A 23,190-nucleotide genomic window follows, 5' to 3' on the forward strand; every position below is an offset into this window, starting at 1 on the left:
CTGTTTATATTTGGTTTCTTCTTTGATTTTTGAGTTTTAACTTGCATTTATGGTTGCAGCGAAAAATTGTGTTTATAGATAGTGGTTTCCAAAAGTGTCTCTGAGCCCATGAAGTGATGTCCACTATAGAATAGTGTCTGTTTTTAATGCAGTGCCTCGTGAGGGCCCAAAGATCATGGCCAACTTGTTTTTTATACTGGTTTTTGGCCTCGTCCCTTGCATACAGAGATTTCTTCATATTCACTGAATCTTTTAATGATATTATGTACCATAGATGATGAAAAGAAAAGGTTCTTTGCTGTTTTATGTCGAGAAACATTCTTGAATTGTGGTACTATTTGATCACACAGTCTTTCACAGAGTGATAAATCCCTCTTCATCTTTACTTCTGAAAGACTCAGCCTCTCTGAGATGCTCTTTTTATACCTAATCATGTTACTGACCTGTTGTCAATCAACCACCAGGTTTAGCGTTAAACAACTATTTTGGGACATGTTGGCATTAAATTGAAAATGGGCATATATTTTTCATAAAAACAAAATAAAATTTTCAGTTTCAACATTTGATATGTTGTCTTTGAAGCATTTTCAATGAAATATAGGTTTGAAATAATTTGCATGTCGTTGCATTTTGTTTTTATTTACATTTTGCACAGTGTCACAGCTTTTTTGGAAATGGGGTTGTAGTAATGTTTTTAATACAAACTGCACTGCACATGTCTGTTGTAAATAAAAAGCAGCTATTATGTGCAAACAATTTAGCCAATAACAGCGCAAACGCAGGTGTTATATCTTACCCCAAAGGTGGGGTTAATTATCACAGACTCAAGTGTTGGTTTTATTTCCAAGAAGAGTCTGTTAAATTTGGGCAAACACAATTGATTAAACAAATACCTTTATTAATTGAATCAAACGAGTTAAAAAAAAATGATAATCATAAAGAATAACAACACATTTCGACACAACTCATTTGAAATATATTGTATTCTTATTACATCCACAGTGTAATTTTGGATAAACTTGTAAATGATTTGGGATTTGTACGGGGAAGGGGGTTGGCATTCTCGCACTGATTACTTTGGGGGGCTTAGTTGTATCATCATATTAAAACTAACCCGACAGTGTGGAAGTTGTACTTTAGTCTGGCTAGCTCTCACTGTCAGCTGTGTATATGCTTCATTACAGCCAACAAGAGGGGGAATAAAATAGAACAGGTGTGAATGATGTGACTAATGCATACATACATACATACATACAATAAGGTAACTGAAATGACTTATTAATGCAGAAAATGTTAATGATAAACATCTTCAGTGTGAATCTCAAGAAATATCTGCGTGATTGCTTTTGAGAATTCGTGAAGGACATTGCTAACAAGAGAGTGACCAGACGTGCATTAGTACTTAAACCTGTTTAATTACATGGAAAAATATGTTACATTTTATGCTGTTAGTTTGTGCCCTGAGCCTCTCTTGTGAATAGTGAAAAGTTTTAGAGGAAGCACCAAAGACTGTATTTGTTTCCTTTTGTATCAAAGTAGTGTCATATCAAGAGCTACAGCTCAAACACTGTAGTTGTGTTTAATTTGTATCTTTCTTTCAAGGTATCATCACTGTTTTTTTGATTCTGGCGGTGTCTGAGCTCTAGGGTTGTTTGGACTCCTGAACTCTTATTTACAACATTCGGCTGACACTCTTATCCAGAGCAACTTACAATTTGATCATTTTACAAAGGTAGGCAAAGGCAGTGTTAGGAGTCTTACCCAAGTGTTAGGAGTCTTACCCAAGGACTCTTGGTGTAGTGTAGGGTGCTTTGCCAGGCAGGGATTGAACCCCAGACTACAGCATAGAAGGCAGAGGTGTTAACCACTATACTGTACTATACACACTACTGTAAATATCACACCAACAGGCACTTGTGATGTGAAATCCATGTTGTCTGAACAGCTGCTTTTAAAAGGTGTAATAATTATATCAATTTCTTTCTATCTTCAGGAAATTACACTGAAAGGAACAAATGCTACAGAGTGGCTACTGTGTGTCTTGGGCTGCTGTGCGTTGTCCTTCTGGTTGCCATCATACTTCTGACTAAAGAGAGAGACCAGTTACAGCCCAGTTACACCAGCATGATCACGGAGAGAGACCAGTTACAGCCCAGTTACACCAACCTAATTAAAGAGAGAGACCAGTTACAGACCAGTTACAACAGCATAATCACAGAGAGAGACCAGTTACAGACCAATTACAACAGCATAATCACAGAGAGAGACCAATTACAGACCAGTTACAACAGCATAATCACAGAGAGAGACCAGTTACAGACCAGTTACAACAGCATAATCACAGAGAGAGACCAGTTACAGACCAGTTACAACAGCATAGTCACAGAGAGAGACCAGTTACAGACCAGTTACACCAACCTAATTAAAGAGAGAGACCAGTTACGGACCAAATACACCAACCTAACTACAGAAAAACAACTACAGTTTAAAATTCAACAAACAGCAAAGGAAGAATTACAGAGCAGATACAACACCATGAGAAACCAGATGGACCTTTTGCAGAGAGAGAGAAACGGACTTCAACAGAAGCTGAATGACATATGTGAGTAAATAATTCAAAACTCATTTAAGACAGAAAAAGAAATACACAGCTATCCTAGGAAAAGCTTTGAGTCTGAGAGTAGAGAGGATGGTAATCATCCATTAACGCATTCTTTAAGTTTAAATGCCTCTAAAGCCTCTTTGGGTGCTGAGTCTTCACTTGTGCTGAAATATGAGAAAGATGAGCACAAGCACTGTAGGGATATTAGTTCAGTAAGACATCTATGTTTACGTCTTAATTTAGACAGTTGTAGAGGGCCTTAGATGAGAATTAGGTGTTAAAAAATAAATAATGATAATCTCCCTAGCAGGAGGTGGCCCACAAATGTCTACAGAGGTATAGACTTGAGCCATATGAATGATTTGATGCTTCGAGACTCAACAAGATCAAAAAAGACTTTCCTTTGACTTGAACAGCAAGGACTCTGACATTCACTTAGACTTGAGTCTTATAACCCGAAAATAAAAGACCCAAAGTAGAGGACAGATGGAGAGTCTACATGCAGATGGGTATTTTTTATGTGAATGGATTCGTTTTCTGACATAGGCCTACCAGAATGGTATCAAAAGTAAATAGGATATACAGCAACATTATCGAATATCTGTCATGATGCTTATGCTTGGTTTATTTTATTTCAGAACAATTGGAGCATGAGACATCAAATTTTCCTCCATTATCTAGAATCAAGAAAAGCATTAATTGCATCATTAAACTGATGCTCATCATGTAAACTCCAGGCTTACTTGAGAAACTTACCATGCTAGCTTACCATTTTCCTGATGGTAGTAAAACAAAAGAAATAGAGCAAGGCTTAATAAACAAAACCAGTTGTTTTAGATGCTTTTACAACCCCCCATTTCTGGAAAAGTTGTGACATTTTGTAAAACTAAACAAAAATGAGAATCTGCGATTTGTTAGTTATCTTGAACCTTTATTTAACTGACACAAAAGTTTCTAACTGACCTACAGTAACGTGGAGCGATGAGGCGGATGCATGTGCAGAGTAAAGCGAGATTTATTTTGGGCAAATCCAGGGTCGTTGTCGTCTAACAGTTCAGGTTCATACAGCAAACATGGAGTGATTGTGGGACAGACATGACGGACAGAACACAGGCTAAACACAGAGAACAAATAGCAAACGGAAAACTCAAACAAGCATGTCAAAACAATCAAAACAACTCCAACAAAGACCAACAAACACAAGGGGCAAACACAGGGCTTAAATACAAAACAAGGATAATGAGGGACAAGCGGAAAACAGGTGGCAATGATTCAGAGTTAGACAACAAGGGGGCTGGACTTAAACAAAGGACTCAAAACAAAGAAGCACGTGGACGGGATTGGAAGAAAACACAACACGAGCACATGGAGAGGACTGGGAGGGGCCAATCATGACACCAACTTGATTGCATTTTGCTAATATACACAAATTTAGATTTGATGCCTGCAACACACTCAAAAGAAGTTGGGACCGAGGCATGTTTACCTCTGTGTTACATCATCGTTCCTTTTATTTACACGTTTTAATTTTTATTCTGATGCTGCTGTACCATGTCAGTGGTACATACATGTATGTAAGTCACCCATGCCATGGGCACTGATGCACCCCTATACCATCACAGATGTTGGCTGTTGCACCTTTCGCTGATCAAAGTTTTTATGCTGACTTTCGCCTTTGGTGCAGAGAACTCGATGTCCTTTTACCAAAACCAAATTGAAATGTGGATTCATCTGACCACGTTACGCTTTTCCACGTCTTTTGGACCATCTGAATGGATGAGCTCAGACCCAGAAAACTCGATGGCATTTCTGCAAAAAAATTTATAGATTTGTCCTTACATTATAAAGGTACAAGCTGCTTTTTGTGATGCAGCAGTGGACCGTCTTAATGATTTCTCATGCATTGCCGTCTGAGGGCTCAAAAGTCACACCCATTCAACAGTGGTTTCTGGACTTGCCCGAAATGGACAGATTTTCTCTGGATTCCCTCAGTCTGTTCATAATATTCTGCATCATAAATTGTGAAATTCTTTGAAATCTTGCATTAAGAAACTCTTCAGTTCTTTCACAAACTGGTGAGTCACAACCCTGGCAGATGACTCTGTGGATGTGGTCTGAAACAGTTTCACTGCAGCAGCAGGGCAGCCAGATGTTCATAGCAGCCTCAGTCAAAGAGCAGGCTTGCCGTACTCCACTGTAGCTACATTAGGAAGGCTTCAACACTTTCCCGGGGACGAGCCTGGCTACAGCTTTGCTTGTATAACAGACCTCTTCAACTTTCTTTCTCAGTGTGGCTTGAATGGGCTTAAAGCATACCCAAACAAATGAAAACAAACATAGACGAACAAAAGACATGATTCTCAGATCTGATAGTGAAAGTTCTGCACAGTAGCTTATAGTCTCTGCTTTTCTTCTCTGATTCCCTAAAAATCTGCTGCGCTCGGATTTTCTCTGGCCTTAGGCCATCCCGTTTTGGGGTGCAGCCAGAGCACTCACGGGTCCTTCTCACATAATGGTGATTAGCTATTCACCGTCTCCAGCTCTGATTCGTGGTACACAGTCTATGAGCACAACTACTATCTGATCCACAATAACAGAACAAATGAAAGGTATCAGGGACAAATATGTCTCAAATACCATGACAGTCTGAATCATATGTTTTCTTATAGACAGATTGAACACCATGTTATCTTGAACCAACAAATATATTTAAAGAGACACAGTAGGCATTTTATATAGTATCTAGATACTATTTGGTACGAGTAACTCAACCACGATAAAAAAAGGTTTTCTACAGGAGAATTATTACATTAAGGCTAAGATTAACAAGGTAATAACATTCTGTATTCTTAGCATCTACTGACAGAAAGAGATATATAGGAAATGAACAAAACAAAATAATAACTCATAACAATATGAAGTTTTAAACATCATGCAGACATGATTGAGCTCTTTCACTCCTTGAGAGAATGGCTTGTGCAAGGGTAGCAATAGCAGGTCTTGATGAGGTTATGGGTCCATGTTGAAAATATCAATCAATTCTAAAACGTAGCTTTGTGATATGTCAAAACAACCTTGTTGTTGGTCTGTCCAGTCTTCTTGTGACAAATGAGGATGAGGGATTAACATTTGGAGATGATATCAGTTTTAGAAACTTGGTTTTCGACAAATTTCATACAAATGACCCTCAAGAAAGTCTTTCATTGTTCCTGTAACCCACTACTGAGTATGTACACGTCGATGGTAGGCCAGGTTCAATAGGCTAAAGAATAAGAGACACTAGGTTCTGGGGAGAGAGTGGAAAAGACTGCAATTAAAAGACGCCACACCAGGATATAAGTTTTTCTTTCTTTTAGTAAGAAATTGAAAAGTTGAAATATTTACAGTTACCCAAAATAAAAGATCGGACCCTTTAAAATAAAATAAAAATGAATTGTCCTTCAAAACTTGGGAAATAGTCCTTTAAATCCTCAAAAGAGAAAAGTTAGAGAGTTCCTTTCAAGTAGTTCAGTTCAAGGCGTTATTCCTTGGTTCAGTTCGTAAACTGTGGTGGGTGGCTCGCCATCTAATGTAGTCCACAAATCCTCAGCGGGATCCAGATCCAGCTCAAAAACTTGACCGAGACGATTCAAACAAAAGAAATACTCGACGAACCAAAGCTTCTGGTCTTCAAACATACAGCATTTACAGAGCTGGTCGCTCAGCACTCCGAAAGGAAACTTAAACTTCATAAACAACTTAGAATTAGTTTCTTTCAATTGTTTCTGGCTCTGAAGACATGGAGCCTCCAACTATCTGGCCCTCATCAGCTCAACAGACTGACCGGCTCCATGGGAAGCCGAATGCTTGCAAAACAGCATGTCAAAATAAAAGAACCAGATCGTAACTGTCACAGTAAAAGTACTGCTATATTAAATACTTTGTACATTCAAATCGTGTTTTTAACAATAACAACCCATCATTCATGAATTGATTCACTAGGATTATCACTATTATCCCATTTTACTATTTATGCTTTTTATCACGAATTATTGTACCTTTTTATTATGCATTTGTCAACTGCAAATTTGTTACATTCCATTCTCTGAACTCTGATTGAAGGGTTACTGGTTCAGGGCCTAATTTGTGGCAAGAGCTGTAAACCGTAGAATTTGTGAGGGTCTGAAAACAATATTATGGCTGCAATTCAGACTCTGCCAAGCTATTAGCTTTGGGGTTATGATGATATCTTGTAAACAAAGTGTTATGTAAGCCGAACCCAAGTGGTATCCACTACACTGAGCCTTTAGCGGATTCTCCTTTTTATGACTTTGGTAAGAATGTCTGTTACCAATGCACCTGCTTAGTGTGAAATGTTTTTAAATGGTGTAAATTGAAAATTCTATAAACTTTTCACTCTTATTTTGTCCCAAATCCCTACTTTTTTCCAAGTGTGTTGCAGACATCAAATTTTGTTTATATTTACAGTGTAATTGTAATTCTTCGTCATTTTGTCAGTTAATTGTTCAATTGACCTACCTATTATTTTTATTACATTTTACAAAATGTCCCAACTTTCCTGGAAATGGGGTTACTAATTCAAAACAGCACAAAGAATATATTTAACATTTTACCTTTAGCAACATGATTGGTTTTTGGCTAATTTCAAATCTGATGGCTGATGTTATGTGTGCATAAAGGGCAAGGCTGAAACCAACATTGAAAGACTGACCTGGCAGTACTACATTAAAGCCATGCTTCCATTATAAATATAACCACATGGAATCAAGGATACTTTGGAAAAGCCTTGTCAGTATAAACTATACAATGAATGCAAATGAATTTACTTCTACTCAAACTAAAAGCCATATATAACCAAAATCCAGAAATGTTGGATTCTCTAGAAGGACTGACTTAAAACGGAAACATGCTATGGTCTGACGAGTTCACTAATTACACAGATTGTTTATGGAAATAATGCATGTCATGTTCTCTGAGCCAAAGAGAACTCAACCCATCACTATATTTACTTGAAGAAAACGTGCAGGAACACAGTGGTAAACAGGTCCCTATACCAACAGGTTGCAGGCATCAAATTTAGAATAAGCATACAAAAAAATAAATAAATTGTTGAGACATTTAATATCTCATAACAATTCATATGTATTTGTACTGTTCTCAATTGAATAAAGATGAAAAAAGATTAGCAAGTCACTGCTAACCTTTTTCCTACTCTCCTAGCTTTTTTGGAATTGTGTTTGTACAACAATAAACTATTAAGAGGCTTTCATTAAAAAGGCCATATTACCATGACAATGCTTTGACTGGCCTGTTCAGGACTCATTGACTTGAGACTTGACTCGGGGCTTGAGCGTCTCCTGTCCTCACTTCTGAAGATTCATACTTAAAAATGGGTTCAACCTAAAAAAACTTTTGGCAAAGAGCAATTTTACTGGTTTTATTCTCTGTGGTCCCAATGAATTATTGCCCTTCAAACGTCTGTATTTAAGCTACCACTAATGTGTGCAAATGAAAGCAAACCACCATTAGTTTTTATTTAAAATGCTTACACTTGTCTGATGATTGTAAGTCTGTGAAATATAAGGTGTCACTTAGTTTTCTTTTTTAATAGATACAAACAATGCGAGGGGATGGTTGTACTTCAGGTCTAGTTTTTATTACATCTCTGCTGAGAAGAAGAACTGGGATGATAGCAGACAGTACTGCAGAGAGAGAGGAGCAGACCTGGTGATCATAAACAGCAGAGAAGAACAGGTGAGAGAGAGAGAGAGAGAGAGAGAGAGAGAGAGAGAACTATTGTTCATCTGGATATTTTAAAGGGAAAATTGATTTTTCATTTAATTCTGTTATTAATAGTTAAGATGTAAGTGCTTTGACGTGAAAAATGCTCCATTCTAGAGAAACTTACAGGTCAGTACTGTTCACAGTGGTGGTGATAGGAACCAGATGTCTGAAGAGTTAAATGTCTTCAAAAGTTCCCTTCCAGAAAGTTATTACAAAAGTGGGTGCGAATAAATTTTCAGGTATGGAAACGAGCAGAGATTTGACGGCAAATGATGTGCATGAAGTGCATAAAATAAGTGCATGAAATCAAGTGCCAGCCTACCAGTACCTCATTTACATATCATTTACCTGAAGCACACCCTAATTCATGCATATGTTTCAGTTGGGAGCCAGTGATATTACAACATTCAGTGGCTCCTGAGCCAATGACTGCGCTGCTCCCTCCACTGACAAACGTTATAGTGTTAAGTTACGATGACTAGAACGAATAAAGTGTGAAATAAACAGAACAGCTTAATGTTTTAGGAAGGTAGAGTGATGTGATATAATGTGAAATAGCATATTTTAATGCTGCATTGCTGCAGTGTGTGAAAGCCTTCCACACTAGCTGTGGTGGGTATTGCTTACTTTTTTGGGCAGTCACATTGTGACCCCTAGTTTCTATCACCACCACTGTAAAAAGATATCAGAGTGGGTAATCTTCTCTATAATGAACCACTGCACACCAAACCACTCTGAATGAGTTTGTTGACATCTCAGTGACTGCATAATGCAGAAAGTTCACCTTTAAATGTTGTGCTCCCACTTTCACAGGAATTCCTTGCTAATGTTGTAGGCAGTATTAAAGGCATTATAGCTTGGATTGGTCTGACTGACAGACACACAGAGGGCCGGTGGAAATGGGTGGACGGCTCAGCACTGATCACAGGGTAAGACTGAGATCATATGAGTAAATGAGAGTTACTTACATCTGGTGAAAGACACAGTTTTGTAAAGTTTAGGTTAGGGGATTAATAGTGGCCAAAATGGAGTAACATTGCTGTGAACACAATCCAAGCATCCTGGGCTATTTCACAAAGCAGTAGCTTCTTTTACTTGCTCTTCTCCTATTGGACAAGCTGACCAGAAAACCTGCTTTGTGAAGTACTCCCCAGGTGTCAACGCACAATCACTTCAAATATATAGACAAACTAACATCTCGGCCTTATCCACTCATATCCACTCAATATAGCTTTCATTGTTGTCAGGCAAAACTATGAGAAGCTGTTGTTTGCTTACAATATCCCAAACCTCAATGTGCAAGATAATAAACGTTATTTGCTTCACATGTGAGTGGTTACAATGATTTGGCTCATCACTGTGGGTGGCGTATCTGAGCTGCACGTAACGTGGCTGTGTAAACAAAGAGAAATACAAACATTTACAAACAGCAACACAGTTCCTGTCTCAAGCCTACACTTTGTATTATCCACAACTATGCATCGCTCAGCCAAAACATTAAGACCACCTCCTTGTTTCTATGCTCACTGTCCAGCTCCACCTACCATATAGAAGCACTTTGTAGTTCTACAGTTACAGACTGTAGTCCATCTGTTTCTCTGATACTCTGTTAGCCCCCTTTTACCCTGTTCTTCAATGGTTAGGACCCCATAGAACAACCAGAGAGCAGGTGTTTGTAAGGGGGAGCGAGGAGGCGGACGCACACGCTGAGATAAGTGAGATTTATTATGGGCAAATCCAGGGTCGTGGTCATAACAGTCCAGGTTCATGTAGCCGATATGGACAGATTGGGGGACAGACATGACAAAAAAAACAGAATCCACATCAAACAAAGACACAAAGACTGGCCAACACAAGGGGCAAACACAGGGCTTAAATACACAGAACAATGAGGGACAGGTGAAAACAATCAGGGGCGGAGTTACAAAACCAAAACACGAGCACATGGACAGGACTGGGAGGAGCCAACCGTGACAGTGTTGTTTGAGTGGTGGATCATTCTCAGCACTGCAGTGACACTGATGGGGTGGCGGTGTGCTAGTGTGTGTTACGTTGGTAAGAAAAGTGTCTGCCAAATATGGAAATATAATGGAACGCACAGAGCCCTTGTGGACCGGGACTTATAAGACTGATTAGGAGTAAATCTGTAAAAGTTCTTCAGATGTCTTTAATTCTCATTTCTCAATTTAACTGATTGTGTTTGGGTTTCAGGTACTGGGGTGATGGAGAACCAAATGATACGGGTGAGGAAGACTGTGTAGAGTTTTATCCAGTTAATAAGAAGTGGAATGACAGGCAATGCTCTGCTACTGATCAATGGATCTGTGAGAAATCTGCAGCGTGATCGTGTAATACATGCTTATCTTCACATCTTGGCCAGCGATAAAGTCATCTAAAAATCCTCTTTGCCATTTCGCTATACCACACAATGATTAGCTTTATTTTTCACAAGTTATTAGAACAAAATTGAATTATGCTTTTTTTCAATACACTGTACCTTGTTTAAGTCATGGCATGTTTGTGATTAGAGCTGCCTTAGATATGTTTATGTAGTGATGTAACGTGTTGGCTTTCTGTTGACAAATAATCTAAATAATAAACTATGATCTGTGACAAACTGAAGTTAAGTGTTTGAATTATGAAGTTACAAAGTGACATTAAATGGCCATTTCATGCTTCTGTCTGCTGCAGCAAAACCTCCGAGGATGCATAGTCAATTGGTCATTTTGCAGTTTGCCATTCGCCTCCAGAACAAGCCGTTTTTTGTCCTTGGGGCCAAATCTATGTGGAATTTGCTTAAAGTGAAAGGGCACTGTTTGAGTTGTGCTGCAAAGTTAGCAAAGTCATGTGTGAGGAAATCTGTAAGCCTTGAAAGGCAAGATGAATAAGTCCAACTTCCTTTTTTCGCAGCATATCAAAAACCTAAAACTAAAGCCAACAATATTTACAGCAGCCTCTGTGGAGAGTCACAGGCCTGTCGATCTCTTTATAGCTTTAACGCTGCCATAAAGCTGTGAATTGAAAGACTGCATTGGAATGTTTGAAGAGGAAGCTCCTTAATATATAAGCCATGGAGCAGGTTCCCTAAAAAAAAAAAAAAAAAAAAAAAAAATAATAATAATAATAATGATAATAAGTAATACATGAGGCAAACAGTAATTCTTAACATTGTTAATCAAAAATTGAATGTTTATTGCACCAAGAATAATTTAAATAAAAGACAGGTAATCACAGTATAGAAAGGGTGTAAAGACCATTGTTTTTATAATGTTTCTATTGTTTTCATGTACATTTTTATTATTTATTTTGAATAAAACCAGTGAATTTCACCATTAATCCAATTAGTTCCACCACATGGAAAAAAAGCCTCAAAATCAGTTCAATAAGCCACCAACTCCACCAACTTATGATCAGCTGTTGGATAAACATATTGCTTTTGAGTTTGTGGAGCTCTTTGATGAAGGACCTCAATATGTGAATTGTTCTTCACTTTACTTCAGGGGCCACAAACACTATACAGTCATCATGAATAATGAGTAATCAGTGCTTAATACCTGATGCATTAAAAGTTTACCCGTGACCCATGTTTGGATCGGTTTTTAACTTCTACAAAAACACTGGCAAAGTTAAGATATATATGCCCTCTTATGAAAGTAGGTTATTGAAATAAAGCTGTGTACCATGTGTCCTGCTACAATAACCCTTTGTGTTAAAATCAGTGAAACACACAGCCTGAAATTGTGGCCTGTTTTAATGGAAAAAAAAGATCCATACAGAATGAAAATATACAGTAATGTTAAAGATGATTTTATTAAGCGCATTTCAATTGTACTGCCAAGTATTACAGTTTGTTAGAGTTGCCAAGCGATGGGAATTACCACTTCAACGTGAAATCAAATGACAGGTAATAAGACATTCATTCCTGATGTATTCATACATTGAAGAAAGCCTAAATTACCTTCATCTTGACACATTAGTGCATGTTGAATAACTTAACCTCACCGTTATTAATGCATGTCTTATTGATTTCTTCCTGCTTAATGGTTCATTACTTTCTGATGAGTTTAGCCTTAGTAAATGCCTTGATTACTGTCAGGTCATGTACCCTGATTACCGAAGTGTTACCGATGATTTTGTATATATTTCGCTTATTGCTGTTTCAGTTACTGCCTTAAGTTTAAATAGATCATAGCATCATCCTTGCAGATACCTAAAATCTGGATACTTATATCATCTTTAAACTAACACCATTATAAAATTTAAATTTTAAAATTTTTGATTCTAGGAGTTTCCAACACTGTTAATCTCTATTTTTTCTAGGGGAAATTTCCTACCCTGTTTCTCTTCTACCATGAAAAACTAATAAGCACACAGGTCAAATGTAATAGAAAGAGTGATTTTTATAAATACAAATATGCTGTTGTTCACTGACATACTGGTGCCCATTCAGCTAAATATTCCCTTACAGATCCAAACAAACTGCTGATATTCCTGGAATTTGCTGCCATTCGTTCCAAAATGCTCTCAGTTAAAAATACTTTTCTTACAAATCCAACCAAACCGGTCAATACAGGGATAGTCAGCCCAGTTCTTTACAGGGTCCGACCCTTCGCCAGTTATGACACAGTCCTCATCTCCTGCATTACTGTTGGGTTCACTATGTCCCCAGAACCTGAAAGAGAGAATCAGAGAATCCACTGTTTTTATCAGAGCAGTGAGGAGTGACCGTTGTTAACTACACCATCAACAGAGTTCAGCTCAGTGGTCTCTTACGTGGTGGTCAGTGCTGAGCCGTCCACCCATTTCCAGACCCCCTCTTTCTCACTGTCAGTCAGACCAATCCAAGCTCTCTGTCCTCGTCTCAATATTTCAACAAAGCTCTGTTAACAATCAGAGGAACATTCTAAGTAACTGAGAGGAAACATTAACTTCTAACTGCACACATAATTGTGCTTGTATGGCCTGATATATAAATAACCACCCCATTTCTTCTCTCCCTCACACACACACACACACACACACACACACACACACACACACACACACACACACACACACACTTTTTCTTCTCTGCTGTTTATGGTCACCAGGTCTGCTCCTCTGTTTCTGCAGTCCTGTCTGCTCTCACTCCAGATCTTCTGTCCAGTAGAGATGTAGTACAGACTGGTGTCAAAAAATGTCCAACCCTGCTGCTTTGCCTGCACTATTAATTGAACATATACAAACAAACACAGATTCATTTTACACTTTAAAATCACAGCTATTTTCTTCTCATACCACACAGTCAAGTCAAGTCAAGACGTGACCCCAGTCAATTAGTTTTCTTGGATCCTTGGTAATTATTCCCCACATTAAAAGGGTATTACTGTACTGGCATTTGTTTTGCATCTTGCGCAATTTTTAATGTATCTGCTGATTCTGTGCCAATACAGACATATTTATAAAATGAAGAAATCAGGAGCAGGAAACACTTCAGTGATGGCCAGCAGGTACAAACACACCTTCACAAAGGTAAAAGACATCAACTGGACTGAAGCAACCAATTGTACAGTGCGATAACCCACCACTACTGAGAGTGATGAACATAACTCCATGAAATATCCATGGACTGTAATATGGAAAAGTCAAGACCACCCTTTCATTCATTTATTGACCACTGAACAGAGAGACAGAGAGTGAGAGCGAGAGAAAGATGTGAAGAACAAAAATGGGTTATACCAGAGGTGGGAACAAGTCACTGAGTTGCAAGTAACAAGTAAGCCACAAGTCCAGAGTCAAGTCCCCAGTGAAGATAGCTGAGTCTCAGTTCAAGTCCCGAGTCAGTACAGGTGAGTCTCTACACAAGTCGCTAATTTAAAGCCATAACATGGAATAAAGGTAACAGTACTACAGCCTTTTAATGACAGCATGTTAGCAGTGTGTAGCTGTATATTCATTTTTCATTATTTTTACCCTTCCAACAAAGTCCATGGTACACAGACAATTGCACTCTTAAAAAGGATGGGTAAAGAAAACAGTTCTAATAACACTCAAAGAATCCTTTGCATGGTTAAAGTGCTCTTTGCATCATGAAAGGATTCTTTAAAATGTTCTGTAAATGGTTCTATAGGGAACATTTTTGAAAAGGGTTCTACAGTATCCATCCATCCATCCATTTTCCAAGCCGCCTCTCCGTCAGGGTCGCAGGGGGTGCTGGAGCCTATCCCAGCAGTCATTGGGCGGAAGGCAGGATACACCCCGGACAGGTCGCCAGTCCATCGCAGGGCAGACAGACAGACACAGACAGTCACTCACACACTCACACCCAGGGGCAATTTTAGCATGTCCAATTGGCCTGAATGTATGTCTTTGGACTGTGGGAGGGAACCAGAGAACCTGGAGGAAACCCACGCAGACACGGGGAGAACATGCAAACTCCACACAGAGAGGACCCCGGTCACTAGGCCGGGGAATGGTTCTACAGTATATAGCACCTAAATGGTTCTTCTATTGTTATCATGTCAAGCAATAGGAGAACCTGTTTCAAAAATGTTCTATATCAAATCATCTACAGAACATTCTCCATCAATCTAAAGAAGGATTTCAGGATGCAATAAAACCTTGTAATAATGCAAAGTGTTCTTTGAGGTTCATGGTTCTTTTTAGAACTGTTTTCTTTACCGAAGAACCTCTGAACAACCATCTTTTTTTAAGAGTGCGTGAAAGACATACTGGTATACACAAAGAGTAGTGGACTGCACATGGAAAAGAATTAAAAGTAATATTGAACTTAATTTAAAAACTTTATATTTGAAGGTGCATTTTGAATTTCTGATTATTTTTGAGAACACTGGATGCACAGAATTAAAATAAAAACTAGCCGACTAAAATAAATTATGATGAATTCCAATATGAAGCTGATGGAGAAGAAGTGAGCTTCAGCCTCGTGGTGAATGTTAGGCCTGTTTTACCTGCAGACGCTGTTAAAATCGGTCAGATAGAGAGAGCTGTGTCTCTTTTGTTCGCTTGTTTTGCTATCATGAGGAAAATGGTCAGTTTGCCTGGTCAGTTTCTCCAGTAAGATTGGAGTTTAAGTGCTGACAGCTTGTTGATGCTGTTGATGCATCGCTGGTTTCCAGCTTATGGAGATGAAGTAACCACCAGTCTGCAGTCAGACTCTCCACGTTTCTTCCAATTTCTTGAGTCTTACCGAGTCTTAACCCTGAAGTCCAAGTCATTGGTGTTAAAGTCAAAGTCGAATTGCAAGTCTTTCTCGATGTTCTTGAGTCGAGTCTCAAGTCATCAAATCTGTGAGTCGAGTCGTACTCAAGTCCAAGTCATATGACTCGAGTCCACACCTCTGGGTTATGCTATTTGAACATCAGAGAGAAACATATTTCTGAATGAAACTAAACTATACCCGATACCAGCAAATGAAAAGACATCAACAGAGGAAGCTGATTACAGTTATCTAATCATCTCTGTCCTAGTTTTTATTATTTTTTCCCAATTTTGAAATGATTCAGGATGAGACAGCACAAAAGTGATGCAAACACTTTTACCTTACTTACAATACACTTGTTCTTAATGGCCATTTTCACTATAACTTAAATAAATGAAAGGGTGTTTTCTGACTTTTGCACAGTACTGTATAGACATATAAATCACATAATGATTTAAACGTGGTAATAATATGTATTGTTTGCTTACAAATTTCAATTTGACTTATTTACTATAAAATAATTAACTGTCTTAAACCTTAGAGATGATTCGCTCACCCAAATTAGAGAACTTCTGAAGACAGTCCTTCTGATTCTGAAGCTGGCGCTTCACATCATCATAACTGGTCTGGAGCTGGTCTCTCTCTGCAGTTAATTTGGTGTTACTGGTCTGTAGCTGGTCTCTCGCTGCAGTCAGCTTGGTGTTACTGGTCTGTAGCTGGTCTCTCTCTGCAGTTAGTTTGGTGTTACTGGTCTGTAGCTGGTCTCTCTCTGCAGTTAGTTTGGTATTACTGGTCTGTAGCTGGTCTCTCTCTGTGGTTAGTTTGGTATTACTGGTCTGTAGCTGGTCTCTCTCTGCAGTTAGTTTGGTATTACTGGTCTGTAGCTGGTCTCTCTCTGCAGTCAGTTTGGTGTTACTGGTCTGCAACTGGTCTCTCGCTGCAGTTAGTTTGGTATTTCTGGTCTGTAGCTGGTCTCTCTCTGTAGTTAGTTTGGTATTACTGCTCTGTAACTGGTCTCTCTCTGCAGTCAGCTTGGTGTTACTGGTCAGTAGCTGGTTCCTCTCTGCATTGAACTTGATCCACATCACTGTGATGATGACCAGCAGGAGAACACACAGCAGCCCCAGACACACTGCGACACGTCTGTATAATCCTGAGAACAGCAGTTACAGTGAGCAGAAACAGTGTACATCCATAATGTCTTGTGATGTTCTACCTAAAAATACATGTATACCGTCTTTTGGAACTTTCTGAGTTCCATTATTGCTAAGATAAAGCATGGAGAGGAACAGATGGACTGCAGTCTGTAATTGTAGCACTACAAAGTAAGTGGTAAGTGGAGTGCACAACATGGACAATAAGTGTAGATACAAGGTAGGTGTACCTAATGAAGTGCTCAGTGAGTGTATGCAGAATGTGGACAAAAGTATGGGGACACCTTCAGGAGCTTTTGACATTCTAAATCCACAGGGATTAAAATGGATTTGCTCCCCCCTTTGCAGCTATAACAGCTTCCACTCTTCCAAGAAGAGTTCTCCACTCTTTTGGAGAGTGACGGTAGACGTTTTTGCCCAGTCATCCAGAAAAGCAAATATTAACCAGTAAATATTCCCCAAAATGTCTTGGTATGCTGAAGCATTAAAAATTCCTTTCACTGGAACTATGGGCCTTGTCCACCCACTGAAAAACAACTCCATTATCCCTCCTCCACCAAACTTTACAGTTGGCACAATACAGACAAGCAGTTAATGCTGCCCTGGCATTCGCCAAACCCAGACTTCAGACATCAGACTGCCAGACAGAAAAGTGTGATTCACCACTCCACAGAACAGGTTTATCCTGCTCCAGAGTCCAGTGGCAGCATGCTTTACACCACAGCCCCCAACACTGGGCACTGTGCATTTTGATCTTGCACATTTCTTTTGCTGATTTTGCTTCCAGAGGCAGGTTGGAACTCTTGTGAATAATCCAACAGAGGACAGGCACTGTGCGCTTCATTTACTGCTTCGTGGCTGAGCTGTTTTTGCTCCTTGGTGCTTTCAGTTCATAGTAATAGCACAGTTGGCAGGGGCAGATCTAGCAGGACAGAAACTTTACTGATATGTGGCAAAGGTGACATCCTATGACAATGCCATGCTTAACGTCACTGAGCTTATCAGTATAATTCATTATACTGCCAGTATTTGTCTATTGAGACTGCAAGCCTATGTGCTTAATTTTCTCCACCTTTTAGCACTTGGTGTGCCTGGAACACCTGAATTAAGGTGCTGTGTCCCAGGACTTCTGTCTGCATAATGTGTTATTTGATTAGATTTTTATCTTTGGTTAAATAGTATGTATATACAAAGCATTATGTATTTGGCTAAAATACAGGGGAATTTAAATTTTGCAGTAATTCTTTGTCATTGCATTCTTTGCATGTACAGCCTGTTTCAAGTCCACTGAGACCATTTCAATAGGTTTCAGTTTGACTTAACCACTCTGTAACCCTCTATTTCTTCCTTTTGAGCCGCTCCTTGGTGAATTTACTTATATGTTTGTGTTCATTATCCTGTTGGGAGGTCCACTTCTCAGCTATAAGTTCTTTGACAGATGGTCTAACATTCTCCTCAAGCACTCTCTGGTATGACGGAGAGGTTGGCCAGGCTCTGAGGCAGCAAAGCAACAACTGCATTTCTGTTTATTTCAACTACATAAAGGATGACAAAAATGTTCATCTTAAGTCATTTGCTAAATCATATCACCTTCATCTATCGACTGCTTAAATGAAGACTGGATATAGAGATGTGCAAATATGGGGTTTACTTAGTTCTTCACATGACTGTACCTAGCTAAATAAAACAATGGAATACATGCAATCATAAGGAGCTCAACAGGAGACCTCTATGTTTTGCTGCTGTTAAAAAAGAGGCAGTTGATCCAAGAAGGTAAAAGGAAAGCAATGGTTCCTGATGTCAGATGGGTGGCATTACTGATGGAACAGATTTGCTAATTTAGTTTGATACTCATTTCTAAATATTTTGGTGACTAAACTGACAAAAAGGTATTACTTAAAATGACCAAGTAAATTACTTTACAGTTACATTTAATTTGGCAGACGCTCTTATTCAGAGCGACTTATAATTTGATCAGTTTACACAGGTAGGCCAAGGTAGTGTTAGGAGTCTTGCCCATGAACTCTTATTGGTATAGTGTAGGGTGTTTACCCAGGTGGGTATTGAACCTCAGCCAAAATTACTTGACTGTCTAGAGAGAAACAAATAGGCTGTAACTCGTACGTCTTCTCTGTAAGAGAAGTTCTTAGCGCTCAAGAACATTTGGTGTGGATCTGTGAGAGAAAACTCATATTAACCAGATCTGATGAATTCATGTGTGCTGGTGGTTATTAACTGTTAGAAATGAATTAAGAAATTGAACAGTGACTGCCATGAGCTGTTAACACACTTTAAAGGATCTCTCTTAAGTTCATATATACTAGGAACGCTTACATCTGGTTAGAAGAGCTAGATTTGCATGATCTTAAGAGAGTACAATTTAACAGTGTGCGATACAGTTTTACAGAAAACAACACTTTCTAGTTCCAGTGCCATCAAATCAGATTTGGTAACATGCTTCTCAAATTACTGTAAACCAGTCTTCTTAACTAACATCACTAACCAATTTAACTCTGATTAGCAAACAATATTGACCTACAAACACTGCTAACTAGCTAGCTGGTGTAAATGTATGAATTTCAGAACATTTAGCAAAACCGTAGAATAAATACCATATTTATGCAAGGCTGTTTACTTTAATGAAAAAAAACATTTATAATTATGGTTAAAATTATTATTAGGTCCCTTTATGAAGTCAAACAAAAACACTTCGCTTTTCCAAGGAAGTGATCAATAGTAAAATTGTTTATAGTATATTTACTTCCAAAAAGAGAGAGATAAAATCTCTGTGTTTGATGAAGACAAATAATGCACTGAATTGAAACAAGAAAAAAAATGACAAGGCCAAAATTAGTAGCCATCTGGCAATTTATAGTCAAAATCGTTGTAAATGGTTCTAGCTTATCCAAATTACATGGTCTTGGAGCGTGGACTATAACTTTGAACGCCCAATTCTCAATAGGATCTATAGGAGATCTGGGCTTTAAGAAGGCATCTCCAGGACATTGACCATGGTGCCCTTCAAAACGTTTTGGACCAACTTGGATGTGTGCTTTGGGTCATTGTTTTCCAACCTACAGTGACCTAAAGCCAGACAGTCAGCAGATTTCTTCACATTATCCTTAAAATGTCAGCAAAATCTTCTTTCTTCATGACCCCAGACACCTGAACAAGGTTCGCTGTGCAAAACATGCCCCACAGCATTATGCTTCCACCACCATGTGGGAACTGTGGGATTTATGGGGCATGGGCTGGAGATTAGGGAACCAGCCTTGTGACTGGAAGGTCACCGGTTCGATCCCCAGAGCTGACAGCACATGACTGAGGTGTCCTTGAGCAAGACACCTAAACCCCAACTGCTCCCCAGGGGCTGTGGATTGGGCTGCCCACTGCTCCGGGCAAGTGTGCTCACTTTAGGTGTTCACAATCACAGTATACTGTATACAGTACACTTAACAGTATGAAGTTTGGTCAGTAAGGGGAAGTTGAGTGCACTCACTGTTGCACCTCAAACTTCACCTGTGAGCACAGCCATTGGCTCTTGATACACTTCTTCCAGAAGCACATTTGTGAGGTCAGACACTGATGTTAGACGAGAAGGCCTGGCTTGCTGTCTCTGCTCTAATTCTCCCAAAGGTGTTCTATTGGTTTGAGGACCCTGTGCAGGCCAATCAAGTTCTTTATCCATGTCTACATGGACCTTGCTTGGTGCACTGGTGTGCAGTCATGTTGGAACAGGACGAGGCCGTCCCCAAACTGTTCCCATAAAGTTGAGAGCATGAAATAGACCAAAATCTCTTGGTCTGCTGAAGCATTAAGAGTTCCTTTCACTGGAGCTAAGGGGCTGAGCCCAGCTCCTGAAAAATAACACTAAACCATAATCCCCCCTCCACCAAACTTTACACTTGGCACAATGCAGACAGACAAGTATCATTCTCCTGGCACCTGCCAAACCCAGACTTGTCCATCGGATTGCCAAATGGAGAAGCGTGATTCGTCACTCCAGAGAACACGTCTCCACTGCTCTAGAGTTCAGTAGCGGCGCTTTATACCACAGCATTTGACGCTTTGTGCTTGGCGATGTAAGGCTTGGATGCAGCTGCTCGGTCATGAAAATCTATTCCATGAAGCGCTCTATGCTGTTTTTGAGCTAATCTGAAGGTCACATGAAGTTTGGAGGTCTGTAGTGATTGACGGTGCAGAAATTTGGTGACCTCTGTGCACTATGCCCCTCAGCATCTGCTGACCCCACTCCGTCATTTTACATGGCTGAGCACTTCGTGGCTGAGTTGCTGTCGTTCCCATTTGCTTCCACTTTGTTATAATCCCACTGACAGATGACTGTGGAATATTTAGTAGCGAGGAAATTTCACGACTGGACTTGTTGCACAGGTGGCATCCTATCACAGTACCATGCTGGAATGCACTGAGCTCCTGAGAGCGACCCATTCTTTCACTAATGTCTGTAGAAGCAATCTGCAGGCCTAGGGGCTCGGCTTTATACACCTGTGGCCATGGAAGTGATTGGAATACCTGAATTCAATGATTTGGATGGGTGAGTGAAAACTTTTGGAAACATAGTGCATGTTTTGTTTAAATTAATATACTAATATACATATATGAAATTATAAACTTCTTTTTTTAGGCACAAACCTAAAGAAATTGTCTTTACATTTATCAAAGCATACAGATAAAAAGTGAGTTTTCATTATTTATCCTATTAAATTCCATCTTTTGGCCACCTGTTATGTCTTGTTTTTAATAAAAAAAAATAGATGTTGATGTAGTAAAAAAAAAAATAGTATGAAAACTGCATGTAATTTAAATATCTAGTTAAATGTTGACCCTACTACAACTATACAAAATTTTACCACTTTACACCAATCAGCACACATTCTGTGGCATTTTACCTTATAATACTTAGTCTAGTGTTTGGACATGCATGGGTTAAAGTTAATAATAATAATATAATACAACCATAGTGACTTTTTATAGTGATATTTGATTGTCAGAGATTCTTTAAATTACATTAGATTGATACTTCAGTGTGTCAGAGAGCTACAGTGAGTGAGCCACACTGAGAGAGGCTCCCATTTTCATGCCATACACTTCTGTTTTCAAAAGCCTCAGATTGCAATCGGTTACCAGCTGAATGGCTCCCTCTTGTGTTTGCTGACAGCTACTTCCATTTGTGCAGATTTCATATGCTGTGTGTGTGTCTGCGCTTGCACCATCATACCATGACTATATATGGTAGCTCAAGAACAGCGTAGAGAGCTTCACGGAATGGGTTTCCATGGCCGAGCAGCTGCATCCAAGCCTTACATCACCAAGCGCAATGCAAAGCGTTGAAACCAGTGGTGTAAAGCCACCTGACAGAACACCTTTGGGATGAATTAGAGTAGAGACTGTGAGCCAGGCCTTCTCATCCAACACCAGTGTCTGACCTCACAAATGTGCTTCTGGAAGAACGGTCAAAAATTCCCATTAACACACTCCTAAACCTTGTGGAAAGCCTTCCCAGAAGAGTTGAAGCTGTTTTAGCTGCAAAGGGTGGGCCAACATCATATTAAACCCTATGGATTAAGAATGGGATTTCACTCAAGTTCATATGTGTGTGAAGGCAGACGAGCGAATACTTTTGGCTGTATAGTGCTCCACATATAGGAACTCCACAAAGTTGTTTTTTTCTTCTCAACATTTCCATGTAGAACAATCATTAAGATAATATTAATCAATCAATCTCAACCATATTTCATTTCAATCAATGATTTAAGAAACCTTCAAAGAATGAAACATTCTTTTGGTTACTGATTAAAGCTGGTTTACATTACATTTAAAGGTGGGCCTATAGGATTGTTTAATACATGGATAAGTGACAAACCCCAATAAAGACTTAAACCTACCTCTGTGCTGAGGATCTGCTGTATGTGAGTCAGAGGTTTTGCCGTCTTTCTCAGCATTTTTAATGTTTGTGTTCTCTGCAGTTACCGTGCCAGAGTTCCTTCTGTACTTCTTGATTTGATGAGTTTCTATGTCGTCCTCGTTGGCATAAATGTCTTCATATGAGTGTCCACTGCTGTCTGAGTTTCTTCTGTTGTCTGCAGTTATTCCTGAATTTGCATAAATATCCTCCATCATTTCCATTCTGCTCGGACTGATATTAACTTTATTAACTCTGAAAACTCTGTATATGACTCTGTATGTGCTGCTTGTCAGCTGCTGCAGGAAGTCACAGCAGAGTTTCTGTGCCAGTAAATCGCCTGGTCTACATTAAGCAGATTGTGTTAGATAGTGATGCTGGCTGTGATGCGAGACTGTGATAACTTAAGTGTCACACACAGCAGTCAGTATCTGGCCACATGTAATGATGGACCTGACTAGGCCCTCCAAAAAGCCTTGGAAAGTAACTAGTTTTGGTTTCTGAGTTTGATACTATCTGTTATTAT

At 39.2% G+C, this 23,190-nt stretch overlaps 2 protein-coding genes across 2 annotated transcripts; one reads left to right on the forward strand and one right to left on the reverse strand.

Moving 5' to 3' along the window:
• Window positions 1-2,124: 2,124 nt before the first annotated feature.
• Window positions 2,125-11,003, forward strand: LOC108412383 (CD209 antigen-like protein D). Its single transcript, XM_017684367.2, has 4 exons — window positions 2,125-2,602; window positions 8,214-8,356; window positions 9,200-9,315; window positions 10,598-11,003. The coding sequence occupies exons 1-4, from the start codon at window positions 2,125-2,127 to the stop codon at window positions 10,728-10,730; spliced, it is 870 nt and encodes a 289-aa protein (XP_017539856.2). The 3' UTR covers window positions 10,731-11,003.
• A 1,907-nt stretch (window positions 11,004-12,910) lies between these two features.
• Window positions 12,911-22,888, reverse strand: LOC119261969 (C-type lectin domain family 4 member K-like). Its single transcript, XM_037532562.1, has 5 exons — window positions 22,648-22,888; window positions 16,144-16,740; window positions 13,447-13,589; window positions 13,160-13,266; window positions 12,911-13,058 (listed from the first exon to the last, which is right to left on the reverse strand). The coding sequence occupies exons 1-5, from the start codon at window positions 22,886-22,888 to the stop codon at window positions 12,911-12,913; spliced, it is 1,236 nt and encodes a 411-aa protein (XP_037388459.1).
• Between the last annotated feature and the right edge of the window lie 302 nt (window positions 22,889-23,190).

This window comes from Pygocentrus nattereri, chromosome 22, assembly GCF_015220715.1.
Source record: "Pygocentrus nattereri isolate fPygNat1 chromosome 22, fPygNat1.pri, whole genome shotgun sequence".
Taxonomy (NCBI): Eukaryota; Metazoa; Chordata; class Actinopteri; order Characiformes; family Serrasalmidae; genus Pygocentrus; species Pygocentrus nattereri.

Excerpts from the sequence above, each read along its gene's own strand:
- LOC108412383 (XM_017684367.2), top strand. The coding sequence starts at position 2,125 with ATGATCACGGAGAGAGACCAGTTACAGCCCAGTTACACCAACCTAATT. Across the intron at positions 2,603-8,213 it reads ACAGAAGCTGAATGACATAT|ATACAAACAATGCGAGGGGA; the intron begins GTGAGTAAATAA and ends CTTTTTTAATAG. Across the intron at positions 9,316-10,597 it reads GGCTCAGCACTGATCACAGG|GTACTGGGGTGATGGAGAAC; the intron begins GTAAGACTGAGA and ends TTTGGGTTTCAG.
- LOC119261969 (XM_037532562.1), bottom strand. The coding sequence starts at position 22,888 with ATGGAAATGATGGAGGATATTTATGCAAATTCAGGAATAACTGCAGAC. Across the intron at positions 16,741-22,647 it reads AGCAGATCCTCAGCACAGAG|GATTATACAGACGTGTCGCA; the intron begins GTAGGTTTAAGT and ends TGCTGTTCTCAG. Across the intron at positions 13,059-13,159 it reads GGCTCAGCACTGACCACCAC|GTTCTGGGGACATAGTGAAC; the intron begins GTAAGAGACCAC and ends TCTCTCTTTCAG.